The sequence below is a fragment of the Zootoca vivipara genome, chromosome 7 (assembly GCF_963506605.1).
Source record: "Zootoca vivipara chromosome 7, rZooViv1.1, whole genome shotgun sequence".
Classification (NCBI taxonomy): domain Eukaryota; kingdom Metazoa; phylum Chordata; class Lepidosauria; order Squamata; family Lacertidae; genus Zootoca; species Zootoca vivipara.
This window is the reverse complement of record NC_083282.1, coordinates 26,899,636-26,927,253: the sequence shown is the minus strand read 5'-3', so window position 1 is coordinate 26,927,253 and position 27,618 is coordinate 26,899,636. Positions and strand designations below refer to the sequence as shown.

The window sequence follows — 27,618 nt, the reverse complement described above, 5'->3', positions numbered from 1 at the left end:
GCACATTATTGTTCTGTGGCAGGCGGAGAGACGGGGCTTTGTGGATTTTCATGTCTAGAGAGCGGTCCTCTACTGAATCAGCACATTGGTCCACCTAGCCCTGTACATGTCCACACCATTTTCCATTCCTGTCTGCTTTTCTGCTCTTTTTAAGATGTAGCAGCCATTTCATGTGGTGCCACCCACAGTCCCTTTGTGACTAGCGACTGTGGCGTTATCACAAAATTCCAAATGTGCCCATAGGTCCCAAAAGGCTGGCGAACCTTGATCTGTCTTGTGTATGGACTTGACTATTTAAAGACCCAAAACAGGATTTTGACAAATCAACGGAGTTGCACTGAAGGAAGTAGAAAACCTTTCTGAACAGCAGAGGAGGAACACACACACACACACACACACAAACACACACACACACACACCATTTAGGACCAGGTGGAGAAGGCTGTTCTGAGGAAGGGAGGTGAAGTGTGATTCCATACCCCACAAGTGTCTCGGAAAAACTGGGACATCCCCTTTTTTTCTTGCAGGGGAACGGCAGCCAATTTGGGTGCTGTGTTTTTGGGCACCATGCCCCCCAAAAGCGCTTTTTTGGTGGAAAATCGCAGCGTGAAATCATGCGAGATCACAGCGCCCAAAATGTCCGCCGTGCTCTCACAAGAAAAAAACAGGAAGATGGCATCCATGAACTTGGTGTCCTCCATTTTGCTGTCACGGTATTGGAGGGTATGTGATTCTGCTGAGTAATAAGTCAACAATTCATTAACAAAGAGTGTAGTTTTTTTCTCTTAAATAAAGAGTTAGATCTTGTAGCATGGATATATTTTTATTTCCGTATGCTGCACCATCAGTGTGCATGATGGCGCCTTAAAGATTTACACAGGCAACATATATGAGTCCCTGCTCCCAAGGAGTTTACAACCAGAAACAAACCAATGGAAACCACAGACAAAGGAAACAACAGACAAGAGAATGGGAGGGAAGAACGTGGACAAGTCTCATTGATATGTACTTAAAGCTTGGTTAGGAAATTTAAGAAGACAAAGGCCACACACAAAACGTTGGTTTTGAGGAGGGCTTGAGCCAAAGGAGAGAAGCAAGACCATGCATATGTTCATGGAGCATATTTAAGGAACAATAAATCTTATCACTGGCCAAGGGTAGTAAATGTGGGGAAAGTCATAGGGTGGGCCAATTGCTCATTCCACCCTATCCTTCAGCCTTGTTTCTCAGCATTAAAAAAAGTTTTGCATGCTGGTTGATCAAGAACAAACCATGTCCTCCTACCAGAGCGAGTCCTACATGGCAGTCAGCGGTGATTTATTTGCTGGAAAGCACAGCCAAATATTTGAAATTGAGACTTCCTGCCCCCACCCCCCACCTGCTGCACAGATTCCAGTGGTAGAGCCCTGCATGCAGAAAGTCTCAGGATTAGTCCCTGACATCTCCTGGCAGGGCTGGGAAAGACCAGGCCCTCCAAGTGTCCCTATTTTCCAGGGACAGTCCTGGATTTCTGATTTGATCCCAGAATGTCCCACTTTCCATTAGGACGTCCCTATTTTCATCGGAGAAATGTTGGAGGCTATGCAACCCCCAAGCCAAGGAGATAAGTAACTATACAACCTATAGGAGACATCTGAAGGCAGCCCTGTTTAGGGGAGTTTTAAAATGTTTAATTATGTTTTTATATAGGTGGGGGCGGACCACCCCGGGTGTCTTCACTGAGGTGGGTGACATTTGGCGCACTGCCCACCTGTGACTCCCAAGCCTACCCTGAGCCGTCGGGGTAAGGGGAGAGCTGCGCCGCTTTGATGGCGGCATTCCCCCCCCTTCCCCTTTCGTTTTGACAGCTTGGGGGAGGCTTGGGAGTCGTGGGCGGGTGGCACACCAAATGTCCGCCATCAGAGGATGAAAATTCATCATGAGAGATGATGTGATCTTTGTACAGCAGGCACCTGAAACGGAGAGACAGGTTGGTGATGCTATAGGATAATAGTGAGGAATATGGCAGTCAGGAGAAACTGGACCTGCAAGGGCGTGCACAGGTATTAGATGAGAGCAGCAGACTGACACAGAGATGTATACAATTTTAGATCTTTGTTACGCTAATGCAAGCCAATGACATGCTTAATAAAATAGAAATGGGGCATCCTGCAATTAGGCTTTCAAATTTTCACATTGCACCGTAGGCTGGCCTTGTTGTTGTTTTTCACTTCTAAGTTACGTAGCTAGCTGTGTGGAATTGGGCAATCTGTATCATCATGAACAATGGGCATCATTCCTTCAAGGCTTAGCCTTCATCGGCTGGGCCCCAGGAGATCTAATATCAAATTCCGGTCTTAATTCTTCTTGCCACAATGCCCTGGTGCTACTTATTTGGCAGCAGTGGCTGCAGATATCTCTGAACACAGGTAACGACACCTACTTGCAAAATGATTGAGTAAGAGGAAAATACTGGGCTGATGGACTGGTTTAGGCATGCTATTAAGCCAGACCTAAGTCGGCCTGGAACTTTGTTTATTTTTGTTTTCATGCAGGGAACATGCAAGAAGAGAAAGTGCAGTTTTCTCTCATTTGACATACTATTATTTTGCAATCCTAGGAGATGCATAATTTTAAACATTCATGAATTTGAATGAATTAGCACATGCTAATAAGAAGTGGTATTTCTCTCCCCAAGGGAGGTGGCAAATTCTGGTCCTGTTTTCTGGCAGCGTTTAGAGGGAAAGGTCCCTGTATTGCTTCTAGAAGAATCCCAGTGTCTGAAGGTGGTCCCCCCAAACAATGAGGTACCCAAACTCAGAAATAAAGCATTGCATTTATTTACAGTTCTGGACCATCGCCTGAAGCATACCACTGATCTCACACACAGTCCACAGGAGATAAAACCACTTAAAAAGTACAGTGTGAAAATTAATCTATGCACATTAAAAAATTCTTTGAAATAACAAGAGGTATGACCCCATGCCTTTGCAAGAAGTTTTCCCCTCAGTAACCTGAAAGGATTCAATCCATAAACCACAAATTGCACATATAGTCTTGCTTATGTCTCTGTGGGTGGCGCTGTGGGTTAAAACACAGAGCCTAGGGCTTGCCGATCTGAAGGTCGGCAATTCAAATCCCCACAATGGGGTGAGCTCCCATTGCTTAGTCCCAGCTAGGGCTTTAGGGCTGCAATCCAAAGCAATGCATATCATTTGGAAGCAAACCCCCACTGAGCAAAATGGCACATACTTCAATGTAAACATCTGTAGGGACAGGCTGCTACTTTGGTCTGGATCTCACAGTATTGAATAGCCCTCCATACAACAACTAAAATAAAAAAAATTCCACATAGAGAATTAAAACATGAGTCAGAAAGCTAGTTTACAACTCTTCTCCCTGATATCCTAGTTCTCTATGTGGAGATGGTAGATAGATAGATAATAGATATAGATAGATAAGCATTTAGATGTGAGAACCAGCCTCATCTCAGCAGTCTGTAGTCGTATATGCCAGGCACAGTGTTAACTAGGCCTCTGAAGAAGGATGAATTCCACAATGCTGGTTGTACAGTTTTCCAACTTAAAAACACACACTGCAAAGTAAGTCCACTCCTTCTATTCTTCTCCATCCCTTCCAGCATATCCACACCACACACACCCAATCCAATAATTATTTACAATGATGTCAGGCCACCCTGGGATTTGGGTTTCCTGGCACACAGAACATGTACTTCTGCTGTTCTGGGATTTCATGAACTCGGCTGGTTTAGTGCTCGGTCCACTTTCATCCGCCGCACAAGCCACAGTCCACTTCTTAAGGAGGAAGAACGAGAGAGTGCAGCTCAGGTGTTTCCTTTGCCACTGATCGTCCCTTGGATGATGCCATTTTCTAAGTATTGACTAGAGGTGTCCATACTCCTGTTGAGCACTGTGGAGGGGATCCGCGAAGACCGACGCTCAGGCCTCTCCTCAAAAGAGCAGCAGATCATGCGCCTCATTGTGCTCGACATCTCGTCGTCTTTGAACGAGTAAATGATGGGGTTCATGAGAGAGTTCAGAAGGGCCAGGAGGAGGAACCACCGCTTCACGTTCTGTACCTCACAACGAGTGCAGTTCAAGCCGTCGAGAAGAAGGACAATGAGGCCAGGAGTCCAGCACACAACAAAGGCACCTATCAGAGAGAGAAGGAAGCAGAGAGAGAGAGAGAGAATGGATGTGTTTGTTTGCTTCAATTTGTTTGTTTGTTTGTATTGTGCTGCATTAAGCATTTGGGTTTAGGACAAGACAAAAAGGACTACAGAGCCTCCGATATTCCTCAGATGAAAACAGGAACATTTCTCACTTGCCCCTCAACTGACCCCCTTCGACCTCCCATTTTTTGCCACACAGATCTCCCCCTGCCACAGAGCATTTCCACCACCTCTACACCAATGGGACACAGAACACCCACCCTCCATTGTCTTGAGAAAACTACTTAATCCAGATTTTATTTTATTCTTTGGTAGATTTACAAAAAGAAAAAAAACATATACCAATACATAAATATTAGAAAGGAGCAGGATTAGACGTGGACACACAAAGCATTAAAAGAAGTGCTCTGCTCCACTCCCCCTTTCTTCCCGCCCAGGGCAGGCCTACCCTCTGCCTGCCTCTCAGAGCCAGCGCATTAAGCAGGACTGGGCCTTGCTGGCGATGGCAGCCTCTTCACCTCTTTGCCCGCTCTCTAGCAGTTGCTACGAGCTGCCCAAGGGAGGAAGCTGGCAGCAGCGGCCATGGAGAGACCATGGGATGCTCCCTCACAGCTGCTACTGCAGGAGGCAGCTGCTGCTCAAGACAAACACTGGTTCATCCTCTCCCCAACCTTGACAACCCTGGTATATGCATGGAAAACCACGTTGCAAAATTCAGAGAAATTTGGATTTTTGAAGGATGGCTCTGTTTTGATTTGAGCATTGTTTCAAAAAGTGCAAATTTGGGAAGTTCACCTTCAAATGCAAACCAAGTCGAATTTCTTTCTTGCAGTAAGTTGAGAAAAACTGTGGTCCATCACCCATTTGTGATAGTGCAACAGCCTATTGACAATTTTTAGCTCCTGTCTCAAAGCAGCCGGAACAATGTGCAGACCAGCCAAGTCTGCAGGTTGGTGATGTTGGTCAGAATCTATGAACCACCACATACGAGCACTGTATATCTTCCATTTCATAAATTTGTATTTTGCTCTTCAGCCCTGCTGGGTTCCCAGAGCAACTAACAAATCAGAAAGACTAAAACCACACAGTAAAACAGACAAACTCAATTAATATTTATGGAACAGGCTAATTGTATCGCTCTTTCATCTCTGGTGCCAGCATTGCCAGTTTGTCATTCCATGCTTCTTAGTGCAAAGAGAGAGAGAAAGAGAAGGAGGGAAAGAGAGGCCAGAGCTAATGCACAAACCAGCATGTGCTTAGCTCAAGCCACAATTGCTGCCTAGTTTACAAAAATAGGAAAATTACAGCTCTGCACAAAAGGCAGGCTGCAGAAGACGCACAGAGGAAGTGCTGCCCATTCATGTGTTGTTGTTGTTGTTTAAAAAAAAATCACAAAAGCTTACATTTTAGGAAGCCTTTTCTCTTCTCTCCTAAAGCCGGCAAAGAAATATTCCAGCAAGTTATGCCAGTGCTGTGTTTCCCCGCCCACAAACCATGCAAATGTAGGGCAATGGAAACCTAATCTGAACAGGGACAAGAGTTCAAATTACAATTCTGCAGTCACCTTGAAATGGGCAGCTTTGAAGAATTTCAAATCCCCCATCAGTGTTGCAGGCATTGTAAGAAATGCATATGGTGGTGAGACCTAACTGTGGGCAGATCAATGCTGTACATTCAAAACTCCTACCCAAAAAACATTGGAAGCACATGGCATTCCTCAAAGAATCCTGGGAACTGTAGCTCTATGAAGTGAAAACTACAGGATTTGGGGGGGGGGGTTGAGGTGCTTTAAATGTACTGTATGGTGTAGCTCTGCCTTGTCCCTCCCTGCATTCCACGTACAGGACAAGTCCAAGGCCAAGTACATCTCAATCACTTTTGAAACAGCCACTCAGTTCATTTGCACAATACAAAAAATGTCAGTGTATGCTATATAGACGTAAACGATACAAATTTATACAAAGAGAGAGACCTTTTATTTGCTTTTTGGTATCTGCAAGCATCATTTCTGTTCAAATATAAGCATGTTAGGAAAGACTGCCGATCACTCTTCAGCTTAGCAAAAACCAAGGTCGTGTGTGGACTTGCCTGGAATGTCACCTCCTTTCCTTTCAAAAGGCTGCTTTGCATTTTTCACCGGGATGCTTCTGCACAAGCTACATGCAGTGGAGCATCTAGAACATGAAAAAACAACAACACTGTCTTGCTGGATCAGACAAAAGATCCATTCAGTCCTGTCCTGTGTTTTTAAGAGCAGCCAACAGGAGACCTCTGAAAGCTCACTCAACATGACCTCCTTATTCATCCTTAGATGTGAATTCGTACCATAGGTGACATTTCCATTTACAGTCATACCTTAGAAGTCGAGTGGAATCCGTTCCGGAAGTATGTTTGACTTCCAAAATGTTCAGAAGCCACAGAAGTCCTGTCGGACGTTCGGCTTCCAAAAATAGTTCCCAAACCGGAACACTCACTTCTGGGTTTGCGGCATTCGGGACCTAAAACGTTTGAGAACTAAGCTGTTCGAAAACCAAGGTACGACTATAGCTGCACTGGCTAAATAGACCTTTCCACCATGGATGTGTAGCTCAATGAGGTCTGACCATGCTCACAGATCTTTGAGAATCTAGAAGATTATGGAAGAGTAGTGAATTTCATGAGACAACAGCACATTGCATGAAGATATACTTTATTTTCTTGCCTGCAAACCTATAGTCAACTGATTAGGTGATCCTGAGTTCTACTATTGTAAGGAAGGAAGAAAATACAGTGGTGTCTCGCTTAACGAATGCCCTGCTTAACGAAATTTCCGCTTAATGAAAGGTTTTTTCTAGTGGAGGTTGCCTCGCTAGACGAATTTGTTTTACGAAAAATTCGTCTAGCGAATCGCGGTTTCCTATAAGAATGCATTGAAATTCAATTAATGCGTTCCTATGGGCAAAAAAAATTCAATGCATTCCTATGGGATTCGCTAGACAAATTTTTCATTATAAGAAAAGACCCGTGGAACGAATTAAATTCGTCTAGCGAGGCACCACTGTATTTTATTTTATAAACCTCTATATCATGATCCAGCCGCCTCTTAAAACATCTACTTGTTAAACAAGCCAGCCTCGTATCAACCCATTGTTTGAAGTTGGCTTGTTTTGAAATTGATGAGTGTGCCTTTTAAACCAGGATTCCTAGTTCACATGGCAAGGAATGAAACTGAAAGCACAATGAATTCCTGATCACCTGGCTTGCTTAAAGTGCAACTGAATACTGGTTTATTTCTGCCTCCTAACTGCAGGGGTAACATGAGAGGGGAGTGCTTGAGTCCAAAGTATTGCCTAGGTTTGCAAAGGCTTGTGCACTAAACCATGGTTTGACATTACGTGCACATTCGACCACTGTGCCTCTATTCATTGATTACTTGTGCAATTGATTAATTGTACTTATTAACAACTTTAGGCTTCATTTCAGAGGAAAAAAGCAGGGAACAACACAACCATTAAAAGCATCTGTTGAGTGGATACTTGAATAGACAAGCAGTTATCTGGGTCACTTTCTGCTAAATCTGGATCTGATCACATCAAGAACAAACAAAAAGCTGGGGACTATGAAATTGTGGGTTGGGATCCATGCTGTGTTCTTAAGGGAAACTCAAGTGGGAGCAGGGGACAAGAGCAAGAAGAAGAACAAAAGGGTCGATGATAGGGCTCTCCCTATCTGTCCAAGGGTCAGAGTAACACAGACATTGCACACGTAGGCGAATGGAACTAGCAACCACAGCAAGTAATTTCTGTCTGTCTAGCGTTATCTAAATTTCTCTACCACCTGATTGGTTAAGCCTCCCAAGAAGACCGCTATCATTATCCAAAGATATGAGAGCACATGATAAAATTCCCTCGGTGGAAATATTTGCAAGTCGATCATAATAATAAGACAATGAGCGGATAAGAGTTTTTCTTCTTTTTCTCGGAATACTGGAACACGGGGTCAACCAATAAAGCTGAAATGTGGGGATGTGGGCCAGGAAAGAGGATGTGCCTCTTCCCACTGAGCACAGCTAAGCCAAGGAACTCACCACCACAAGATGTAGTAATTGGATAGGTTTTTTTGTGTAGGAGAGGAGGATACAACTATTGGTGACGGTAAAACAAGATGAGAGGCATCATGTCTCTGAATGCCAGCTGCTGGAGAGCAGTAGAATAAGAGGGTCAGCTAGCCCTTCTTTATGGATCAGGTTGGCCGCTCTGGAAAACAGGATGCTGAAAAAAGCAACCTAGAAAGGGTTCTTGTAATCTAGCTGTTGGTATCACACTGGAACATTAAGAAGCAGGCAGATTGTCAATAATGCAAAACCATTTCTGTTTTCTAGGAAATGGAAATACAAAATGAATTCTCGCACAAGCTACAAGCCTAAACATCTTCAACGGTTGACAACCAGAAAACAAAAGCCATTTCAGATTAAAGGAAGGCACTCAAAATAAATGGAAGGCAATGCGACTAAAATACGTAGTTTCCAGAGAGTGGAAACAAGTCATTTAAAGAAACCCAGCTAGATTCTAATCTCCCAACATAATAGGAGAAGGAATCAGAAACATCTGAAAAGCAACTGGCATGACGTCTGACTGGAGTGAAAATGCTGCTCTCCTGAGCAAATTAATAGGCTATAGCTTACTGCTAAACTAAGCCCTTATCTGGCCCTGCCAAAATTTATGGAGAGCGTTGCCATCCATTTCGGTATGAGCTGGGTGAAGTCACGGCAGTGCATTATTTTACAAGCGGTTTGCACCAGCGGGCTCTCCTTTCCCACCGAAAGGCAGCAAAACATACTTGAATCAGTGCAAATATGTGCATTGGGAACCTTTCATCCAGAGGCAATTGCGATTCTTGTTAGCAGTACTTATTTGAGGAAGGCTTGTTGGGTATTCGTTCTACTTGCTTTCCTGCTCAGGTATCTCTAAAAACTATGTAATAAAAACCAATTGCCACTACAAGTTTTCAAAATTCGTTTTGAAGCCCCTTTTCCCTGGCAAGACTCTTTGCCTCTGAAGTTCTCGTTATCACTGTGTATTCAGGCCAGGAAAACAATATTCGCTTCTTAAATTTCAGCCTGCCATGCTGCTGGTAAAAAGTGCAATAGTTTTGTGTGTGTGGGTCGTAGATATATAGAGCTCAAAAGCTTGTGGTATGTTTTCAGGGTTGCATCTTCTCTGTATTTCAAAGCTAGTTTTTTTTTAAAGTTATGCCACACTGTATCACAGGAGTAGCAGTCTTAATAGGATCTGAAATGGCATCAGAGGGCCTCAGGCTCTGCAGAGAAAAGTTAGCTCAAAGTAAGGATTCCCCACTGACAAAAGTCAAAAGTGCACAGTCTAGGTCACAGCCAAGATACAGCAAAAGCTGGCTGGATGTTCCTAGTCGATGTGCATCACTGGGCTCCTTGGCTGTGGTTAACCTTTCCCGGACTCCCAGCACACGGGCTGGGGTCAGATATAGCCAGTTAGGGTCCAATGCCTAAGCCAATACCGCTCAACATCCGTAACCAATAAAGTTGTGGCCTTTTCTGCCTATTAACCTTACTTGATGTCTCATGTGTCATTATTTCCATGGGGTGGAGGTGGGGACATTGCCACGCAAAAGAGGAAGTTCAGGGGGGTTGAAGATATACCCCTCACAGTGGACATGTTCCAGCCATCAGGAGATGGGAGGTGCAATGTATCTGTGCACATGTACACACACACACACACACACACACACACACACACACACACACACCAACCAACCAACCAACCAACCAACCACAAAGCCCCTGAAATACAAATATCTAGGTACATACACACAACCAAACCATAAAGCTCTTCTTCCACTTGTAACCTGCTCCTCGTAGCAGTTTAGTGTAAGTACAGTATAGTTAAAAAGTCACTAAAAAGAAACTCCCATACCCTCTAACTTTAGAAAGCCTTTCTTTGATATCAGAAGTGTGGTCATTTATTGTGGATTACTCAGCAGTAAGAGAAAGGTGTTGTTTTTTACTGTGATTTTGGCATTCCCAAAGAAAAATCATGGGGCTAAGAAGCCTGAACAAACCATGGCTCAAATCACATCTTGATGCTATGGATGCGTAGGATTTGATGAATGTGAGAGCAAAGCTTTTGCTGGTACTGTGTTGGTTCTGGTGTCCTGTAACCTGTCTCCCTGCATGTCCAAACAGGCAGGGAAAAGAAGGAGAGGAAATGGAAACCACCCAGGGAAGAAAAGGGAGAGGCATGGGGGGATTTTTAACCTCCCAGAATGCACTTAACGGTTTTGCTTTGAGCAAACAGATTGTGTTACCTCCTACCAATGGTAGTAGTCAATAATATATGGGGAAGGGCCATAGCTCAGTGGTAAAATATTAAGTGTGCTTTGCATAAAACAGGTCCCGGGTTCAATCCCTAACATCTCCAGTTAGGGCTGGGAAGAACCCCATCTGAAACCGTTGAGAGCTGCTGCCAGCCAGAGAACACAGTACTGAACTAGATGAGCCAATGGTCTGACTCAGTATAAGGCAGCTTGCTATGTCCATCTACCCCAGTGTTTCCCAAACTTAGGTCGCCAGCTGTTTTTGGACTACAACTCCCATCATCCCTAGCTACCAGGACAAGCGGTCAGGGGTGATGGGAATTGTAGTCCAAAAGCAGCTGGAGCCCCAAGGTTTTTTTGGGGGGGGGGACTGGTCTACCCAAATCTATAATTTTGTATCTACTAAAGTCAGCCGCATTGACCCAGTGGAAAAACAAATGTGCCTTGCAATGGGACAGCTGCATTGTAGAAGACAATTCCTACTTTGAATTCACTATGTCAACCACAATGTATTTGTTTAGATCTAAGAGCTGGGTCCCCGTCCCCCTCCACCTTTCCCACACATACTTTGTGTTGCGCTACAAGAAAACAGAAGAGCAATTCTGAAGCCAGACCTAAGCAGCAGTGTCCTTGGGCACGGCATTCAATAGATAAATGGGCGAAGCATTCGGACTATGAAAAGAGAAGCTGTCCTCCATGTTACAGATATCTTGCAATGTTACAATAGGGTCAGTAGCGGTCTCCCCCAAGGCAGAGCAATGCTTTCTTTTGTTACCTCCTGTGAAAAGGACAAGGCATGGTTATGAAAGAAGATATTCGGTGCCTGACAGGCAATTGCAACATGAATAACAGCCACTGTGAGATGCTCAGGGTCACCTCATCTCACTTAGCATTCCTTGACTGTTATAATATTTGCACTGCGCATTGTAGATGCCCAAGCAGGTGAGAATGAAAATTCAATACTAGATTTTATTTTTTTGTGGGGGGGGGGGAGCAGGAGGATGACTTATATAAAGGCGTTCTGTATAACAGCCTTCCCCAACCTTCAACCTGGTGCCCTCCAGATGTTCTGGCCTACAACTCCCATCAGCCCCTTAGTTAGCATGGCCAAGGACAACAGGAGGTTGTAGCCCAAAATAAACAAGAAGGTACTATGTCAGGGAAGTATTCAGAGTCTTTCAATCACGGGACAGGGTTCACCTGCCAGTAATTAAGAGTAGAGGCTCCATCTCAGCAGGTTTTCAGATCCTGGGTACTAGGGACAGAGCAAAAATAATTATGAGGGGAATGAGCTCTGGGAAGAGTGGAAATGGGTGGAAGATGATATGCTTTATAAACAGGGGAAGTTGAGATCTATCATAGTGCCAATAAACCACCAGAGAGATACTAGAATGGCCTTACTTAAAAGGACTGCATTTCAAGTTGGAGGGGACCAAACCCAGCAGCGGAGCAAGCCGATCGGGTGCCTGGGGTGGCGCGGTGCCCTGTGCCCAGGGGTGGGGCCAGCTACCCGCGGGGTGGGGTGAGCCAGGGCAGGATGCTCCGCGGGGCCTCCGAGGAGTCTGCTTACATCCTCCCACTCAGCTGCCCAAAGCTGAGGGGGAGGCAGCGGGCGGACCGTTTGGGGCAGCGCGGAGCCTGCAGGTGCCCAAGCCACAGTGTCACTCCCAGGAGAGACGCATGGCTCGGGCGTGCTGCAGGCCCTGCGGTGAGTGCCATCCCACATTTTGTCACCCCCCTCAGTGGTGACACCCAGATTGCGGTAAAAAGCACTTAATAAAATCCCCAAATTCCACCCCCTACCTCCCATCTCCATTTTACTCAAATCATACCCATCCTATAGCCTTCCTAAAACTGTAGCTAAAAGGATAACCACAAAAAAGGTTAAAGGGCCTATGGAGTAGATTGAACCCGTCTCAATTTTTTTGGATGTAGTGAACAAGAAGCTTGCAGGTAGATACATCCTCCACCTGCAGTTTAAATGCCTAGTTTACCGGTACCTTTGTAAACTAAAGCTGGTTATTATGCATAAGCAGCCTAATGATTCATAAGCAGCCCCAAGGCCAAGCATTAGGTCAACGGCTGTGTAGCCCTCCCATGGCACCACAAACATAGATCCAAGAGAAAGGATGAAGCATGGAATAATAACACCCTCTTGCAGCTGAAGACACGTGGTGAGTTTCCATCCCACCATCCCAGAGCCCCCATCCTACGATGAGGACCAAGTGGGCCCTCATCACTGGAAATGTAACCACAGATGGCTCAACCAAGATCTACCATCCTTCTCAAACTGAATGACGACGATACAACACAAGCACATCTGCCCTCCACATCCTCTTACCTAAGACCGCCATGACTGTCTTCATAAGTTTCATTGGAGTCCTCCTGCGGCTGATGGATCCACTTGTGTGCGGAGATAAAACATTCGTTTTCCTCTGGACATACATGTAAATTCTTATGTACACCACCACCATGATGAAGAAAACCCCCAGGTTGGAGACGGTCCAAAATATCAAGTAACTCCTGCTATAAATAGGAGCCAGCGAAGAGCAGGTTGAGATGTCACAGAGGCAGTTCCAGCCCAAGGTGGGCACCGCGCCCATGAAAATAGCTATGGCCCAGATCAACAAGATGAAAAAGGTGACCCTCTTCTTTGTGAGGTTGCTGTGGACCCTCATCCGAACAACAGACATGTGGCGCTCAACGGCAATTACTAGCAAGTTGGCCAGAGAAGCCGTCAGGCTCGTGTCCAGAAGTCCCTGTCGCAAAAACCACCTGTTAACGGTTAACGTTTTGGAGACTGGGCCGGTGTTGAACATCAAGAATACATAAGCAATGCCTGCAAAAAAGTCCGCAGCTGCTAGGTTGGCTAGCAGGTAGTAGAAAGGGAAGTGGAACTTCTTGTTTTTGACCACAGCGGCTATGACCAGTGAATTGGAGATGAAAATGAAGAGGCAAAAGAAGGCCCCGAAACATAACACAATGACGAGAGTTGTCCCTGTCCACTCATCTGCTGTGGCCGTATTACTCATGTTATAGAAGAAGTCCATGCGTTTATCATAGTGACATTCATTCATCCTGGATTAGAGTATGGCATCCTAGGGAGAGAGAGAAAAGAAAGGAAGGTAAAAAATGGAGGCTAGGAGTGGTTTCCATTTTGGAATTGCCATGGCTAAGGGAGCTTTCCCAAACAAATATTTCTCACCTTCGAAAGTCAAATTATGCAACTACACAGGTTATGAGAAGCAGGCAAGCTAAATCCATTAATGCGCACATTTATGCTTTTTACTCCAGTTTCAGAACCTTGGTGTTTTTAAGTGGAGTCCTTATGTGGACATGCCCTGTTTTAAGAGTTCCTACACGCCACAAGCAAGCCATGTGTCAGAATCCAGATCCAAGCATATTCAATGCTCTTCCAAAAGAATCACATACACTTTGTCATTTTATGGCAAGACATTCTGAGTGCTCGTTAATATAGGAGTGTAAATTAACTATATAAATGCCCTTACAAATGGCTTATTTATGTAATTAAATGTCCCATCCATTGATTTAATCACATGGAATTTTCTAAATTTATTACATTTCTATCCCACTGTATTGGTCACAATATCAGGCACATATATTTGAAGCGTTGAGTAAGAGGTACCTGAGCCTTTTCTAGCTTTACTAAGGAGTCCTATCCCATTCTTTAAGAACCTCCAAGCCTCAGGGGAAACATTTGGAAACCCTTCAGGACAATCAATCAATCAAATGTTTAAGTGGCAATGTTTAAAAAGTGGCAATTCTGCTGCAACCTTAAAAGCAACTTCTGATTCACCAGGAGCCATGTTTGTTATGTATATTTGCATATATTCTCTATGATTTGTATGCTAGCTAATAATTTTCACTCTGCTAGGTTGCTTGCTTTATTTAGGCACACGAGAGTCAGCTAAGCAGGCATCGCTCGCCATTTCTAACTTAAAATGTGCACACTGTGTGCTAATTGTGACACAGACACCCAGATTCTCCATTCCTCCCAGTTTATACTGCAGAGTGCATGGGTGGTCGGTTGAAAAAAATTAGCAGAGCTCTCACACTTCTAACAGCTGTGTGGAACAGAGGTGAGAGCAGCCTTCAGCGTGTGAGAATCAACTTCATTTCACAGCCCCCTACTGAACCCCAAGATCTAACTGGAGCCAGGTACAAAAGATGTCCACTTAGAATTAAAGAACTTTGCGACCAGGAAATAGTTCTAAATCCCAGAACTGAATGGACCTTGCAGCTCTTCCACACAACAATCCAATCCTTGTAACCTTTGCTTCCGCTTCCTTCATCTCAGCACTGTAATGTGGAGGGATGGGGGCATTTTGTTGTCGTTGTCGTTAAATACTGGGAGTCCGGCATCCTCGATGGTCAACTTCAGATCATCCAAAGATCTACCACCCTACCTTCTGTCCACTCCAAGTACAGGAGATGGCATTTCAGCAGGTGGAGCATATAATGCCAGGTAAACCTGCTGAAGTCCCTTCTGGTACACAGCGGTGAAAGGTGCAAGACGGGAATGCTTTGCTAAGCTTGAAGCCGTCACCTTTGAGTCAGGTAGGCCATTACTTTTGTGAAGAGCAGCAGACCTGCCCCAATTAATGTAACTAAGGCCTCTCCTTATCCCTCTATCACTTGCGAATCATAGAACTCAAAATTTTCCTCCCTAGTTGCTATAGCTACTCAAATAGCACTAGTGTTGCTCATTCCTTACCAGTCTGATCCTGTCCTCTTCTTGTTCCTGTCAACAGTGTGTTGGCAAGTGCATGAAGAATCAGGTTCCCTGTGAGGGAACTTCAGAATTTGAAGACTTAAAGGAAGAGGAAGGAATGCAGTAGCCAATGGTGAGGGAACCTGTGTTAGCCAGAGGACTGCATTTTTTTGTTTCTGGACAAGCTTTTGTGCAGAGCCAGAGGCAAACGTGGGTTGAGCAACAAATTTACAATTTACCTTTGTATCATATGCTGGTTTCTACACAGACCTCTCATCCTTCATCTAGGCAAGAAAAAGATATCATCAGAGTTCAAGGGCACATTCCAGTCAGGCAAAAAAAAAAAAACACTCAAGGAGGCTGTGAAGCAAGACTGCTGAGGGACATGGCCTCAGGAGAAGTGGTGTGGTCTGGGGAGAGTCCTGAGGGCCAGACAAAGAGGGCAGGAGTCTCATTGGGATATAAAGCCCTATAAACAGAGAGGATGCTTTGCTTGATTGAGCAACCCAATTATAAAGCCTTGCCCAAGGCAAACGAACAGAGGAAGGAGGCCTCCAACAACCATGTCAAGAATCACATGTGTGCTGTTAACCTTCCCTGGGTCAGTCAACGCAAACATTTTTGGCCCTTTTTCTGGGCCTCAGAACAACTGAATCAAAGACTAGCTGCTAGCCTTTGGAGCTCCTCTTCCATTTTGAGGAAGAGCTCTGGACCTCCATGACCGTTGGAGCTCATCTCCACATGCTCCTCTTTACCCAAGGAAGAATCGCAAGGTTGGAAAAGGACGGTCTCATTTGTTTCATTGTGGGATTCCACGAAAAATCTCTGCCACCCCTTAATTTCATCTCACTTTACCCCTTCTTCCCTCACCCTCCAGAACCACACACTCTGCTCATCCACTTCGGTTCACTAGCAGCAGTCCTTTGTGTTTTGGCCACAGCCTTATTTTGGATTTCAGGGAGTTAGGCTGCTGTCGTCGTGTTCAGACCTGTGTGCTTGTTTCATCAAAGCAGCACGCTTGTTTTACCAAGTCTGCCCACCTCTGGTGGTTGAGCATTGGGGCAACCCCATGTTTTGGATTGGAGGGGAGGTTTCAGTCCCCGCCTGCCCCTCCAAACACTGGGGTATCCCGTTAAAGGGATCCAGGGGGAGTGGTCATGTCCATGTGCCCAGGGGGGCTGGGGCCGAAGGCACTCCCCCAGACGGTGACACCTGTGGGGGTCATCCTATTTGATGTAAGTCTTAGGAACCCCCTCCTGGATTGACCAAGCATCACCTCCAGCAGGTGGGCTGGAAGTATTTAGATTGCCCCATGCCCAAGCCAAACCTATTTCACCTGTATTCAATAAAGTTGTGGCCTGTTTTTACCCAAAAAACCAGCCTCGTTTGTCTCTTATTTATATGTGTTGGGGTATTGGAAGTCCGATGCCTTGTCCTGCAAATGGACTAGCAGTTGAAGCAAAGGGGAGCCAACATGCTGCCTTCCAGATGTGAGACTATGGCTCCCTATCAGCCCCACAAAGCATGGGCAGTGGTCAGGGACTGTAGCAGCTGTAGTCCAAAACATCTGGCAGGCACCATGCTGGCTTCCCTTGAATTAAAGGGTTGAGTCAAACAGAGTAGTGGAGCCTACACGAACATGGTGAATATAGGCAAATATAGCTAGTCGAGATTCTGCCCCCAACACACTTTTATATACCCTCACTTGACTTTTCTAGGCTAGTTTAGGGTTGCCATATTTCAAAAAGTGGTTGTGTGCAAAATGGTTCCTGAATACCCATATTGCATAACCTCCAACATTTCTCTGATGAGACATTTCATCCTATTCTACAACAACAACAACAATATTTAGACTCCATCCATCTGACTGAGTCGCCCAAGCCACTCTGGGAGGCTTCCAACAACATATATAAAAACATAATAAAGCATAAACCATTCAAACAAACTTCCCTATACAGGGCTGCCTTCAGACGTCTTCTAAAGGTTGTACAGTTACTTATCTCCTTGGCTCAGGGGGGGTCGCATAACTCCATACTTTCCAACATTTCTCCAGTGAAATTAGGGAAGTCCTAATGAAAAGCAGGTCATCCCAGGATCAAATCAGAAACCGGGACGGCTGCTGTAAATCCAAGACTGTCCCTGGAAAAGAGGGACACTTGGAGGGTCTGACATTGGTGACATTTGAGTAAAGGAAGAGTAAAAAGGCGCAATATAAGACTGGCTGGAAAACACAATAGGGTGGGTGGTGGGGGTGGATGATGAGATGTAAATTGCTTTTCGATTCAGCAAAGATTATTTATTATTTATTGTATTTTTTTGTTAGGTTGCGATAATTTTTGATTATTGCTTACTATATTTTTTGGTTGGGGGATGGCAATTTTTTTTGTAAATTCTTGCAAAAAATAAATAAAGTTTATTTTTAAAATTTAAAAATTTAAAAAAAAATTAAAAATTTCCACAGTGCACAGCCTTTAAGATTAGGTGGAACTTATGTTACTGCAGAGGAGGGTATAAGCAATCCCTGTCCCGTCTAGTTTTCAGCACTCTGGGTAATTCTGTAGATAATGCCTCACCAGGACTTTCCCATGGCAGAAACACCTCGCCTGCATTGTTATTCACAGGAAAAAGAACATGCTGCCTGTTCTTTGCAGACACTGTGTACTCAACTTCCTGCTTTGCTTCTGCTGTATTCTCACAAAGCCACGGATCAGGATTTTAGCTGAAGGTGTGGGTCTCACCACTCCACATGCATTTCAAGTCCTGAAGTGCGCAATGGATAATGACATTATCTCTATAAAGGTGCTCATCTTGCGCAGTAGTGCTTCATGCCACCCACATCCGCTGCAAACGGCTTCGGGGGTGGGTGCAGAACCCCTAAAACAGCATGTAAGGTTGTGTGTGTGTGTGTGCACAGATTGCACAGATGGAACAAGTGCAATGTTGAATTTCACCCCCTGACTTGATAAGGAGCCTTCCCAAGTTACAAAATTGGGAGATGGGAAGCAGCTATGACAGGCTTCCTCAACCTCGGCCCTCCAGATGTTTTTGGCCTACAACTCCCATGATCCCTAGCTAGCAGGACCAGTGGTCAGGGATGATGGGAATTGTAGTCTCAAAACATCTGGAGGGCTGAGGTTGAGGAAGCCTGAGCTATGAGGATTAGTGTCCTTTGCATTCTCAGCAACATGGCCAAGCTCATGGGTGCGATCACACCTTTTAAGTCAAGAGGGAACTCGGAACAAGCAGCTGCATGGAGCTAGAGGAGCTACCAAGAATGCCAAGAAAACAACAACATAAATGTGAAATATGAAGACAAACGTTTTGATTGGGGTTTGATAATGTTCCTTTTACATAAAAGAAGTGCTTGCTGGATCAGGCCAAAGGGCCCCCTCTTGCACAGCATCCTGTTTTCACAGTGGTCAACCAGATGCCTATGGGAAACCCTCAAGCACAAATAATGTGGTCATCTTATACACACAGCAATGAATCATTAACTTTTCACTTAGTGTAACAATGCAAAATGCAAATTGATTTATAGGGAAAGGGTTTACAACCGGATCTCTCTGATGGAGTGCTGGTTCACAAAATTAATGGCCTTTTTTTTTTACACTAGAACATGCAGGCTTACTCTTTAAGAAGAAGAAGAAAAGATACTGTAAGTATATCTTTCCTGCGCTGGAATAAGAAAGATTTCTGGTAAAAATGAAGACACAAAACATTTCTGGATTACACACACACACACACACACACACACACACACACTGATATCTCAAGGGCTGTCACATGGAAGAAGGAGCAAGCTTGCTTTCTCCTGCTCTGGAGGGCTGGACTCAAACCAACAGCTTCAAGTTACAAGAAAAGAAATTCTGACTAAACATACGGGGAAACTTTCTGACGGGAAGAGCTGTTCAACAGTGGAACAGTCTCCCTTGGGAGGTTGTGGACTCTCCTTCCCTGGAGGTTTTTAAGCAGAGATTGGATGGCCATCTGTAATGGATTCTTTAGCTGAGATTCCTGCATTGCTGGGCATTGGACTAGATGACCTTTGGGGTACCTTCCAACTCTACAATTCTATGATTCTATAATTTATAAAAAGATAGAGTTAGGGGGAAAATACTTTGTGCAATATTTATTAACATTTCCAAGAAAAATAACTACCTATGAAAGTGTGCCAGGAGCAATAATAATAATAGGAAAAATAAATTTATAAACAGAAATAATGGAAAGCAACAGCATTTTTTTAAAGTTGGTTTTCAAAGGCACTTTTGCCAAGTAGGCAAAACCCCAATTGTTCAAGCATCGTCAGCTGTATGAAAGACTGGATAATATTTGACCATAATCACATAACATCTGACAAGTCAGTTTGATTGGTGTGTTGGCCAATCGTAACAATGTCTATTGAATACTGCTACTATTTAAATATATTGTACAGAAGATACCTTTGAATAACCCAAGTGAAAAGCAGTCCACAAGTGTGTCTTATCATCACTTTATTACTTCCCAGGCGTGAGTAAATAATTAAAAGTCAACAGAGGCAAACCACACATGGAAAGACAACATTATGCAACGTTATGTTAGACATTGTGGGCCATTTCTGTACCATACTCCTCTAGTTCAAAGCTATTGCAGCCATGCTAAAACTTGTTAAGGGCAGACACCCAGTACATCTCTAGTTACCACAAATTTAGACTCTGGAGGCTTTCATAATTTAAGATCTTCTGAAATTACGGTTTAGGAAGTCTATACATGGCATCAAACCTAAAAACGTCATGACAAAGCTTTCATTTAAAGACTCCCGGAGTCGAGGACTAAAGAAAGAGTTGGCAGCTCAGCCTGTAATGAGGAAATAATCTCAGCATTTAAGACATTATAAAGCCGGTCTCTATACTATTTACTAAATATGTATGTACCAACTCCTTTCGTCATCATCATATCCTTTCCCCCTTAAGCTTTGCTCTCCACCCGGGCAGTATACACCGAGAGCAGGATTGGAAGTCAGCAGAGATTACTGGATTGGGGTGACTAGATACTTCAATATGTCGGCCAACAAAACAATACACAGCTGTGCAGAGTCACCATATCTCAGCCTCTTCTTTTCTAGTCTAGACAGTTCAATACAGAATCAGTTGCAAAGATATTGCTACTCTTCGTACTGGGAACACAATGCAAAGGAAGCTTACCCCCGCAAAAAAACAGTGTAAAAGATTTCAGAAGAGCAGCTTCATTGATCTGTGAAAGCAAAAACACACTTGCCAAGATCCAGAGCGGACATTCCATGCTCAGAAACTGGGTTGTACACCTGGAGAAGCCATAGTTCAATGGCCGTGCATCTTGCTTTGCATGCAGGTGGTCACAGGTTCGAATCCCAGCCTCCCAGGTGGTCACAGGTTCGAATCCCAGGTGGTCACAGGTTTGAATCCCAGCCTCGAATCCTGCACTCCGTTCTGCAGCATTTTTTGGCGCCCCTGCAGTGTGGTGCACAGCATGACCACACTGGCTCTGTGGGGATGATTGGGCAGATAATTCAGCAAATAAAAGTGTCTTCTGGAGGGGTTGGTGGGGAGTTGAGGAGCAGAGTGGGCGGGGACACAGCCCCTCCGGTATTCCTATAGCTACACTGCCCTCATTACAGGAGTTTGTGCATGCATATTTGGGCCAGTGCAAAAGTTACATCAACCATGCCTGCAAACGTTGTTTGCATTCTGAAAGCAGGAAAAGAGCCAAAGTGATTTTTGATCTCATAAAGCCACGAGCAGCCGCCTTCAAAGTCCCTGAAATGTCCTGATTACAGTGGACTGAAAGTAAAATAAGAGTCCAACCTAGACAAATCTAGGATTTGCAGCCCGGTACGGGGTATATTTTCATTTCGCTTTCCAGTGCACATCCAAAACTTTTATAAAGAAAGGAAAGATAAAAATACCCATGTTGCTATCAATAGCCATAAGCACTAGCTCAAGCATGTTTTCCTCTGTTTCACACATTGCATAATTAAGTATCTGGAATGAGCCACATAGCTGCCAAGTTTTCCCTTTTCTCGCGAGGAAGCCTATTCAGCATAAGGGGAAATCCCTTAAAAAAAGGGATAACTTGGCAGCTATGATGAGCCATCCAGAATATTTCATTGGAGAATGTGTCACGTGGTGTAGAATTTTAATTCAGAATGTTCCTAGGCTGTGGTTGCTTTAGCTTTCAGACAATATCTTAATCCCAATCACAGGTGAGATACATTAAAAAGTCCAATATCAATGGAGCTGATAACTGAAAAACTTCATTTGAGTTGGTTGGGCACATCCACACCACACATGGCTTTCCCCCAAAGAATCCTGGGAACTGTAGTTTGCCAAGGGTGCTGGGAATTGTAGCTTTCTCTGTGTGGGTAAACAAAATTCCCATAATTCTCTGGGGGAAGGCATGTGCTTTAAATGTACGCCATGCATGTTACCAATGTCACATGTCATGGAAGACTGCCATATTAAAGCAATTCTGAATCCTTTCTCATGGTGGAGAATTTTTCGACCAGTTGAAACTATTTTTTTCACGTGTGACTAATCTTCTGCTACCCCAGTAAGTATAAATAAGAATAAAGATAACATCAACTGTTCTGACACAGATTAACAGTATTGGAAGTACTCTTGTTCAGATTGCTGTATGCAAAATCTTATTCTTACTACACTGGAAGAATGAAGGGCATGTAATTTAAAGTGGAAAGGTTTATACTGTTGAATTGTTCTCTTAAGCCCTCTTGAACCAGGAGAGGGGTGGGGACCCTTCTTCAGCTGAAGCACCACATTTTTTCTCACAAATAACCTTCTGAGCGTCAGAAGCAAACGGCTGGCAGGGCCAGAGGCGAAGTGGGTGGAATCAGAAGCAAAAGTGGGTGGAACGATGGCGGTGACTCTCACCTTTGCAAAGGAGGTTGCAATCAAGCCACACAAAAGCTAGACGCTTCCACCTGCCAGCCTATCTTGCACCATGGCAAACATGCAAACGTGCATCATTGCCATAGTATGGGGCGTATTCCAGCTTGAATGTGGGCTATGATGAGATCTGGCCAGAGGGAACTGGGGGCCACATTTGGCCCATTGGCCACAGGTACCTCAGTCAGTAGAGCATGAGACTCTTAATCTCAGGGTCGTGAGTTTGAGCCCCATGTTGGGCAAAAGATTCCTTTCATTGCAGGGGGTTGGACTAGATGGTCCTTGTGGTACCTTCCAGCTCTATGAAATCTGTGCAAATCCTGATGTAGAAAAAAGGCAGGAAGAATATGCTCAGCAGCAAAAGGATGATGTGCACGAGGGATGACGACTCCTGACCCAAACCAATGCCTGCCTCTTCACTGCACTCTCTCTCCAAACACTTTATTCACAGCTGGAATGAGGAAAAGGAGCACCTTAAGACATAGACTGTAGGCAAGTGAGCTGCAGGCAAGGAATGAAGCCCAAAATCCCTGAGGCCAGCTAATTATGCTGCCAAGTTCTGTCCCCTTTTTGTTTAAAAAGAGCCCTGTTTAAACTGACAGTTCCACTGCCATCACATCTAGCTTGGTTCCCAGACTTAGGACTCAGCTACATTAGTCAGAAAACAGCGTTTTGAATGCATTATAAGCATGCAACATGAGATGGCGCTGGAGAGCAAAAAACATTCTTTGCGATTTTACATGGTGTTTTTTTCCCCTTTTGTTATAAAAATTTAATTTCTGTCTTATTTATAGCGCCCCGCCCCCGTGTGTAGATCCACCCTTAGTGAAGGGGCAATTAATGCTGTAAAGAAGTAATATCCAGCAGCCATCCCCAGGAACACACTTACAATGAAAAGCCACCACAGGCTGCAAGTATTGTGTTACATCTTCAAGAGGTTTACTAAAAATCTCTCAGGCAAGCATGTACTTTATTTAGTATTTTTTTAGGTCATTTACACACCACCCTTAATTTGGAAAACCTCAGAACCATTCTCAAATCCAGAGCAGTTTAGAGGATAGACACAATGCAAGTAGCAAAACACACACAGAGAGAGACTTTAGCTCCTGGCTATATTTGATAACACAGTGAACTCATCACTGTTATCGGCCTCAGCAGTGGCAAACCTTAGAGCATTTAATCTCCACTTGGTGCCACTCTATTTCATGCATCAATTAGCCAACAATTTGCCTTGCAATAGGTATTTGCCCACAAGGCTCAGTGACTTCAAACTCTGGCTTATAATCAATTACAGTACATCCATTTGCTAGCCTTCCCGCTCAACAGTAAATGGAAAGGATTGCCACGAATCCATTGGCATTATTGTTGTTGTCGTTGTAGTCACAATTATTATTTTATGTTATGTACCATTAGCCAACTTCCAAATGAATATAGGTACAGAGGTTAGGCGAGCACAGCTGCTTAAGTGTATAATACTTTGCATGGCTGACAAAGAGAGTCTCATCCTTAGGGACACCGTTCCTTAAAGAGCCGCCCTCTGATTGTCACAAGGGAGGTCTAAGATAAGGGAAGAAGCCAACCCTTTGCATCTTTATCTGTGGCCTGACAATGCAACGAAGGGCCCCAGCTCAATCCCAGTCTGCAATCACCCAAATGAATGATTAGGTTTCAGCCTTACAAGTCACCCAGGATTATGACTGGATCCTGGTTTAAATATATCTGGCTGTCCAAGCGCTCCTGTAAACATATATCCCGAAAGAAGGCAGTCCCACTCCTGTTAGTAATATTATCTCTCATTGTTGGAGCCTTATTGAAATTCTTTCCACTCTCCAGTAGCCAAGGATTCAGCCTTTTCCAGTGCTACTGTCTGCCCATGAAGTGAGCTGCTTGGGATCACGAAGTGATTGAAAAGGCGACTGGGACAAGGTACTCAGCACAAAAACAAAGGCAGCGCCGTAGCCCTAACTTAAGACAGCCCTAACTTATTGAGCATTCGTTCTGATTGGTTTGGACAGAGTTTGCAGGGAGGTTATACATCAGCTGTTTGTTGAGCATTTGCCAGTAGTTCTGTTGTGCAAGAGCACGTCCACTTTAACTGCACAAACTGAATTTGCCAGTACAGTATGTGGTTGAATACCACCCTCAAATTAGCAACCATCTGGAAGGACCCAATGTCTGGATTAAAAAACAAAACAGTGAATGTGCATTCTAGCCAGATTAGCACTGCAGTCAAATGATGGATGCAGGAACTGCAAACGGGGGGGGGGGGGGTAGAGAGAGAGAGGGGGGGAGAGAGGGGGAGAGAGAGGGAGAGAGAGGGAGAGGGGTGGGAGAAAGCACTTTTATGTTGGCCCCAAGGCGGTTGGATGAATAAAGCAAATGTAAGAGCTTATGCCAGAATGGCATCATCGGAACCAAACATGTTGCAAAGGAAAATCGAAATGGCAGCGTTCAATGGATTGGGGATGAGGATTACCCCCCCCCCCAAAAAAAAACCACATCCAAACATCTCCGCTGGCTTGGCTGCATCAGAGTCAGTCACAACAACCAACAGGCATTTAGTAGCCAAGAGACATGAGTGTATGAACATGGGCAATTGCCTGCTGTAATGATACACTTAACTCTGAAGTCCATACGTTAAATTAAACACACTTCTTCTTGGTGGTAGTAGTGATGAGAAGTTCTTTCTTCCCTTGTTGGCAATCCTGCCAGCTTTGCTAACAAGGCAAGGGCAGGTTGCGGCTGCTCCCATCTCTAATTGCACACCTGCCCTCTCCCTCTGAAAGCAGGGGCGGATTTTGGTAATAGGGCAACCTGAGCAAGGACAAAATTTGTCACGCACACCCAATATGATAAATAGGTTTCGTTATTATTCTGAGCCCCCTTGGCTCGGCGCCCTGGGGGGGGGGCGGGGGGTCCCGCCTGCGCTGCCATAAATCCAGCACTGCTGGAAGGCTCTGCCTCAAAGGTGAAGAAACCTGTGGCCCTTCAGATCAAACTTCTCCCATCGGCCTCAGCCAGCATGGCACATGGTTAGGAAAGATGGGAGCTGCCAGTCTGGAAAGGCCCACAGGTTCCTATCTTTGCTCTACCTGCTGGGGAAAAAGCCTTCTCTTTTTGCACAGTGATGAAAGGAAGCCTGGCTCTAGCTGGGTCACCTAGAGGGAGCGAAATGTGACCCCAGGAACTCCCCCAGGAGGAGCAGCTACCATTTCTGTCTGTTCACCAGGGCCGTCTTAAGCATATCTGGTGCCCTGGCGCCGTGGTGCAAAGATCCCTCCGGCACCCCCCCCCATTTCCCAGCGCGGCTGTCTGGCGGGCGCAGCGTGGCTGGCAGCACCCCCCTGGCAGCCCAGCACATTGCACCACCCAGCCTTGCCTTAGAGCCGGCCCTGCTGTTCACTCACGCTTTCTCACTCTGTCCGGGCAGGGTGATGGGGCCCAATCCCCCAAACAGCACCACCCATAAGCATTGGCATAGCCAGGGGAGGAAGGGGGCAGCTGCCCCCCACCATCACTACAAAAACCAAGTACAGTAAATACGGTAAATAAAAATACTTGGAAATTGTAGGAAGATTTTTGACAGATTTTTCGGAGCTACCTTGGGTTCAAAAGAAAGTAATTTGAAACAACTGCTGTTGAGACATTTCATTCCGAATCTGCTAGACAGAGGAGGGCGACAGGTAGGTGTCCTGTCCCCCCCCCCCCACTGTATTTAGGTTTGATGAGGTCCTAAGCTGCTGAAGGTAATGGGGCCCTTTATATGTCCAGCTGTCCTTTGTCCTTAGGGAGCAGGCTAGCAAGTGGGGCACATTACTTACATCATAGGAGCCTACACAACACACAAACGCTGTATGTAGGTTTTATTTTATTTGTTTTTATCTTATATTTTGGAAATGTACATCCAGTTGTTTTTTTTCCTTTAATTCCCCCCCCCCAAGAGAGTGGGGCCCTAAGCTATAGCTTGTTTAGCTTACACGTAAAACCGGCACTGTGCCCCCCCCTAACATAAATCCTGGCAACACCCATGCTCAGAGGGAGAGCGCGAGCAAGCAAATCATAGAATTGCAGAGTTATAAGGGGTCCATAAGGGTCATCAAGTCATGCAGGAATCTCACGGCACGGTCTGCCATCCAACTTGGAGCCACACCGGACCCTGCTTAGCTTTGCAACTGTGCTAGCATCGTTAGGAGAAAAAGGGAAGCTGCTCCTTCCGTGGCCCAAACTCCAGAGAGAAGGGTCCCGCGTTCCCGATCCCCGCTGTCCTGTCGCTCCCCACCTCCCCGGAGAAAACTCTTTTTCCTTGCTTTGCACGTTGTCCACCCTCCTCCGCGCGCGCGCCTCAACACCGCGGCGGACGCTGTTGGGCTAAGCAACAGCTTCCTCTCCGCGCGAAGCCAGAGGCGCTTGAAGAAGAAGACGGTGGCGGCGGCGCCCGAGTCCGGATCCCCGGCTGGCAGTTCCTAGCTTCCCAAGGGGACCCCGCTTCCACAAGTGGAAAAGGCGCCGAGAGGGGAGCCACACCGCAGGCGTGTCAGTCACCCTTCTCTCTCCCCTCCATTACCTCCCTACCCCACTCCCCGCCCCTCTCTCCTCACGGCAGGGCGCAAGCCCCTCACTCACCACAGTAGTCCGCGCGCGCGCGCGCCTCAGTTGCTGCCTGCCCACATGCCCGGCTGGCACGCGCCACGCCGCCCGCTCGCTCGCTCTCCGGCGCTGGCTCCTTCCCGTCAAGCCGGACAGTGCACGGTGGAGTTTTTGGCGGCGATAGCCGCCACCGCCGCCGTGGGCTGCCTCCTTTCCCCCACCGAAGGCGGCGCGAGGGCGGGGAACCCTTCGGCGAGCCGAGGCGCCCTCCGTCGGTCAAGGCTGCCTTCTGGGCCGGCGCTGGGAACGTAGCCGCGCGGTTTCTTTCGCAACCTGCAGCTCTCAGGCCATTCCCATTGGGCCCTCGGTGGTTTTTTTATGGTTTCATTCGCAAGCGGAGGGCTGAGGAGCTTCACGCTGCGCTGCTCCTCCTCCCGAGTGAATAGGGAGCAAGGCGCAAGGGCAGCAGCGGCACCGGGAAAGCCCAGTCTCTGCTGCTTCGCTTCCCTGCTTCCCTCTTTCCTCCTCCTCCTCTCCCAGCCCCTGGCTGGCTGGATCAGTCCCTCACAGCCACCCACTTTCCACCACGAGTGAAAAACTCCTGCTCCTCCTCTACGTTTTCTTCTTCTTCTCCCCTCCCCGCACTCCACATGCGTGCATACTCAGTGAAGACTAACCCTCCAGGGCAAAGGGGGCAGTGCCCCACCGAGACCTGGGCCTGCCCTCACCTTCTTATCTCCAACAGGTATTTCCAACTTCCTTGGCCTCGGTGTTTAATAAGCTGAAACTGACACGGGGACAAATAGAAGACGACGGCTTCACCCTGGTATGGCTCCCCTTTATCACATACACAGCCCAACAAGACACCAACAAAACTCCAC

The 27,618-nt window shown here is 45.7% G+C and overlaps 1 protein-coding gene across 2 annotated transcripts; it reads right to left on the bottom strand.

The window, feature by feature from the left end:
* Positions 1–646: 646 nt before the first annotated feature.
* Positions 647–27,354, bottom strand: LPAR3 (lysophosphatidic acid receptor 3). 2 transcript variants are annotated; one of them, XM_060276772.1, is made up of 4 exons: positions 26,774–27,354; positions 15,473–15,517; positions 12,843–13,599; positions 647–4,152 (listed from the first exon to the last, which is right to left on the bottom strand). In XM_060276772.1, exons 3-4 carry the CDS (start codon positions 13,576–13,578, stop codon positions 3,824–3,826), a joined length of 1,065 nt encoding a protein of 354 aa, XP_060132755.1. In that variant the 5' UTR covers positions 13,579–13,599; positions 15,473–15,517; positions 26,774–27,354; the 3' UTR covers positions 647–3,823. The 2 variants fall into 2 exon arrangements, with proteins under 2 accessions (XP_060132755.1, XP_034979029.2); XM_035123138.2 differs by lacking the exon at positions 15,473–15,517.
* Between the last annotated feature and the right edge of the window lie 264 nt (positions 27,355–27,618).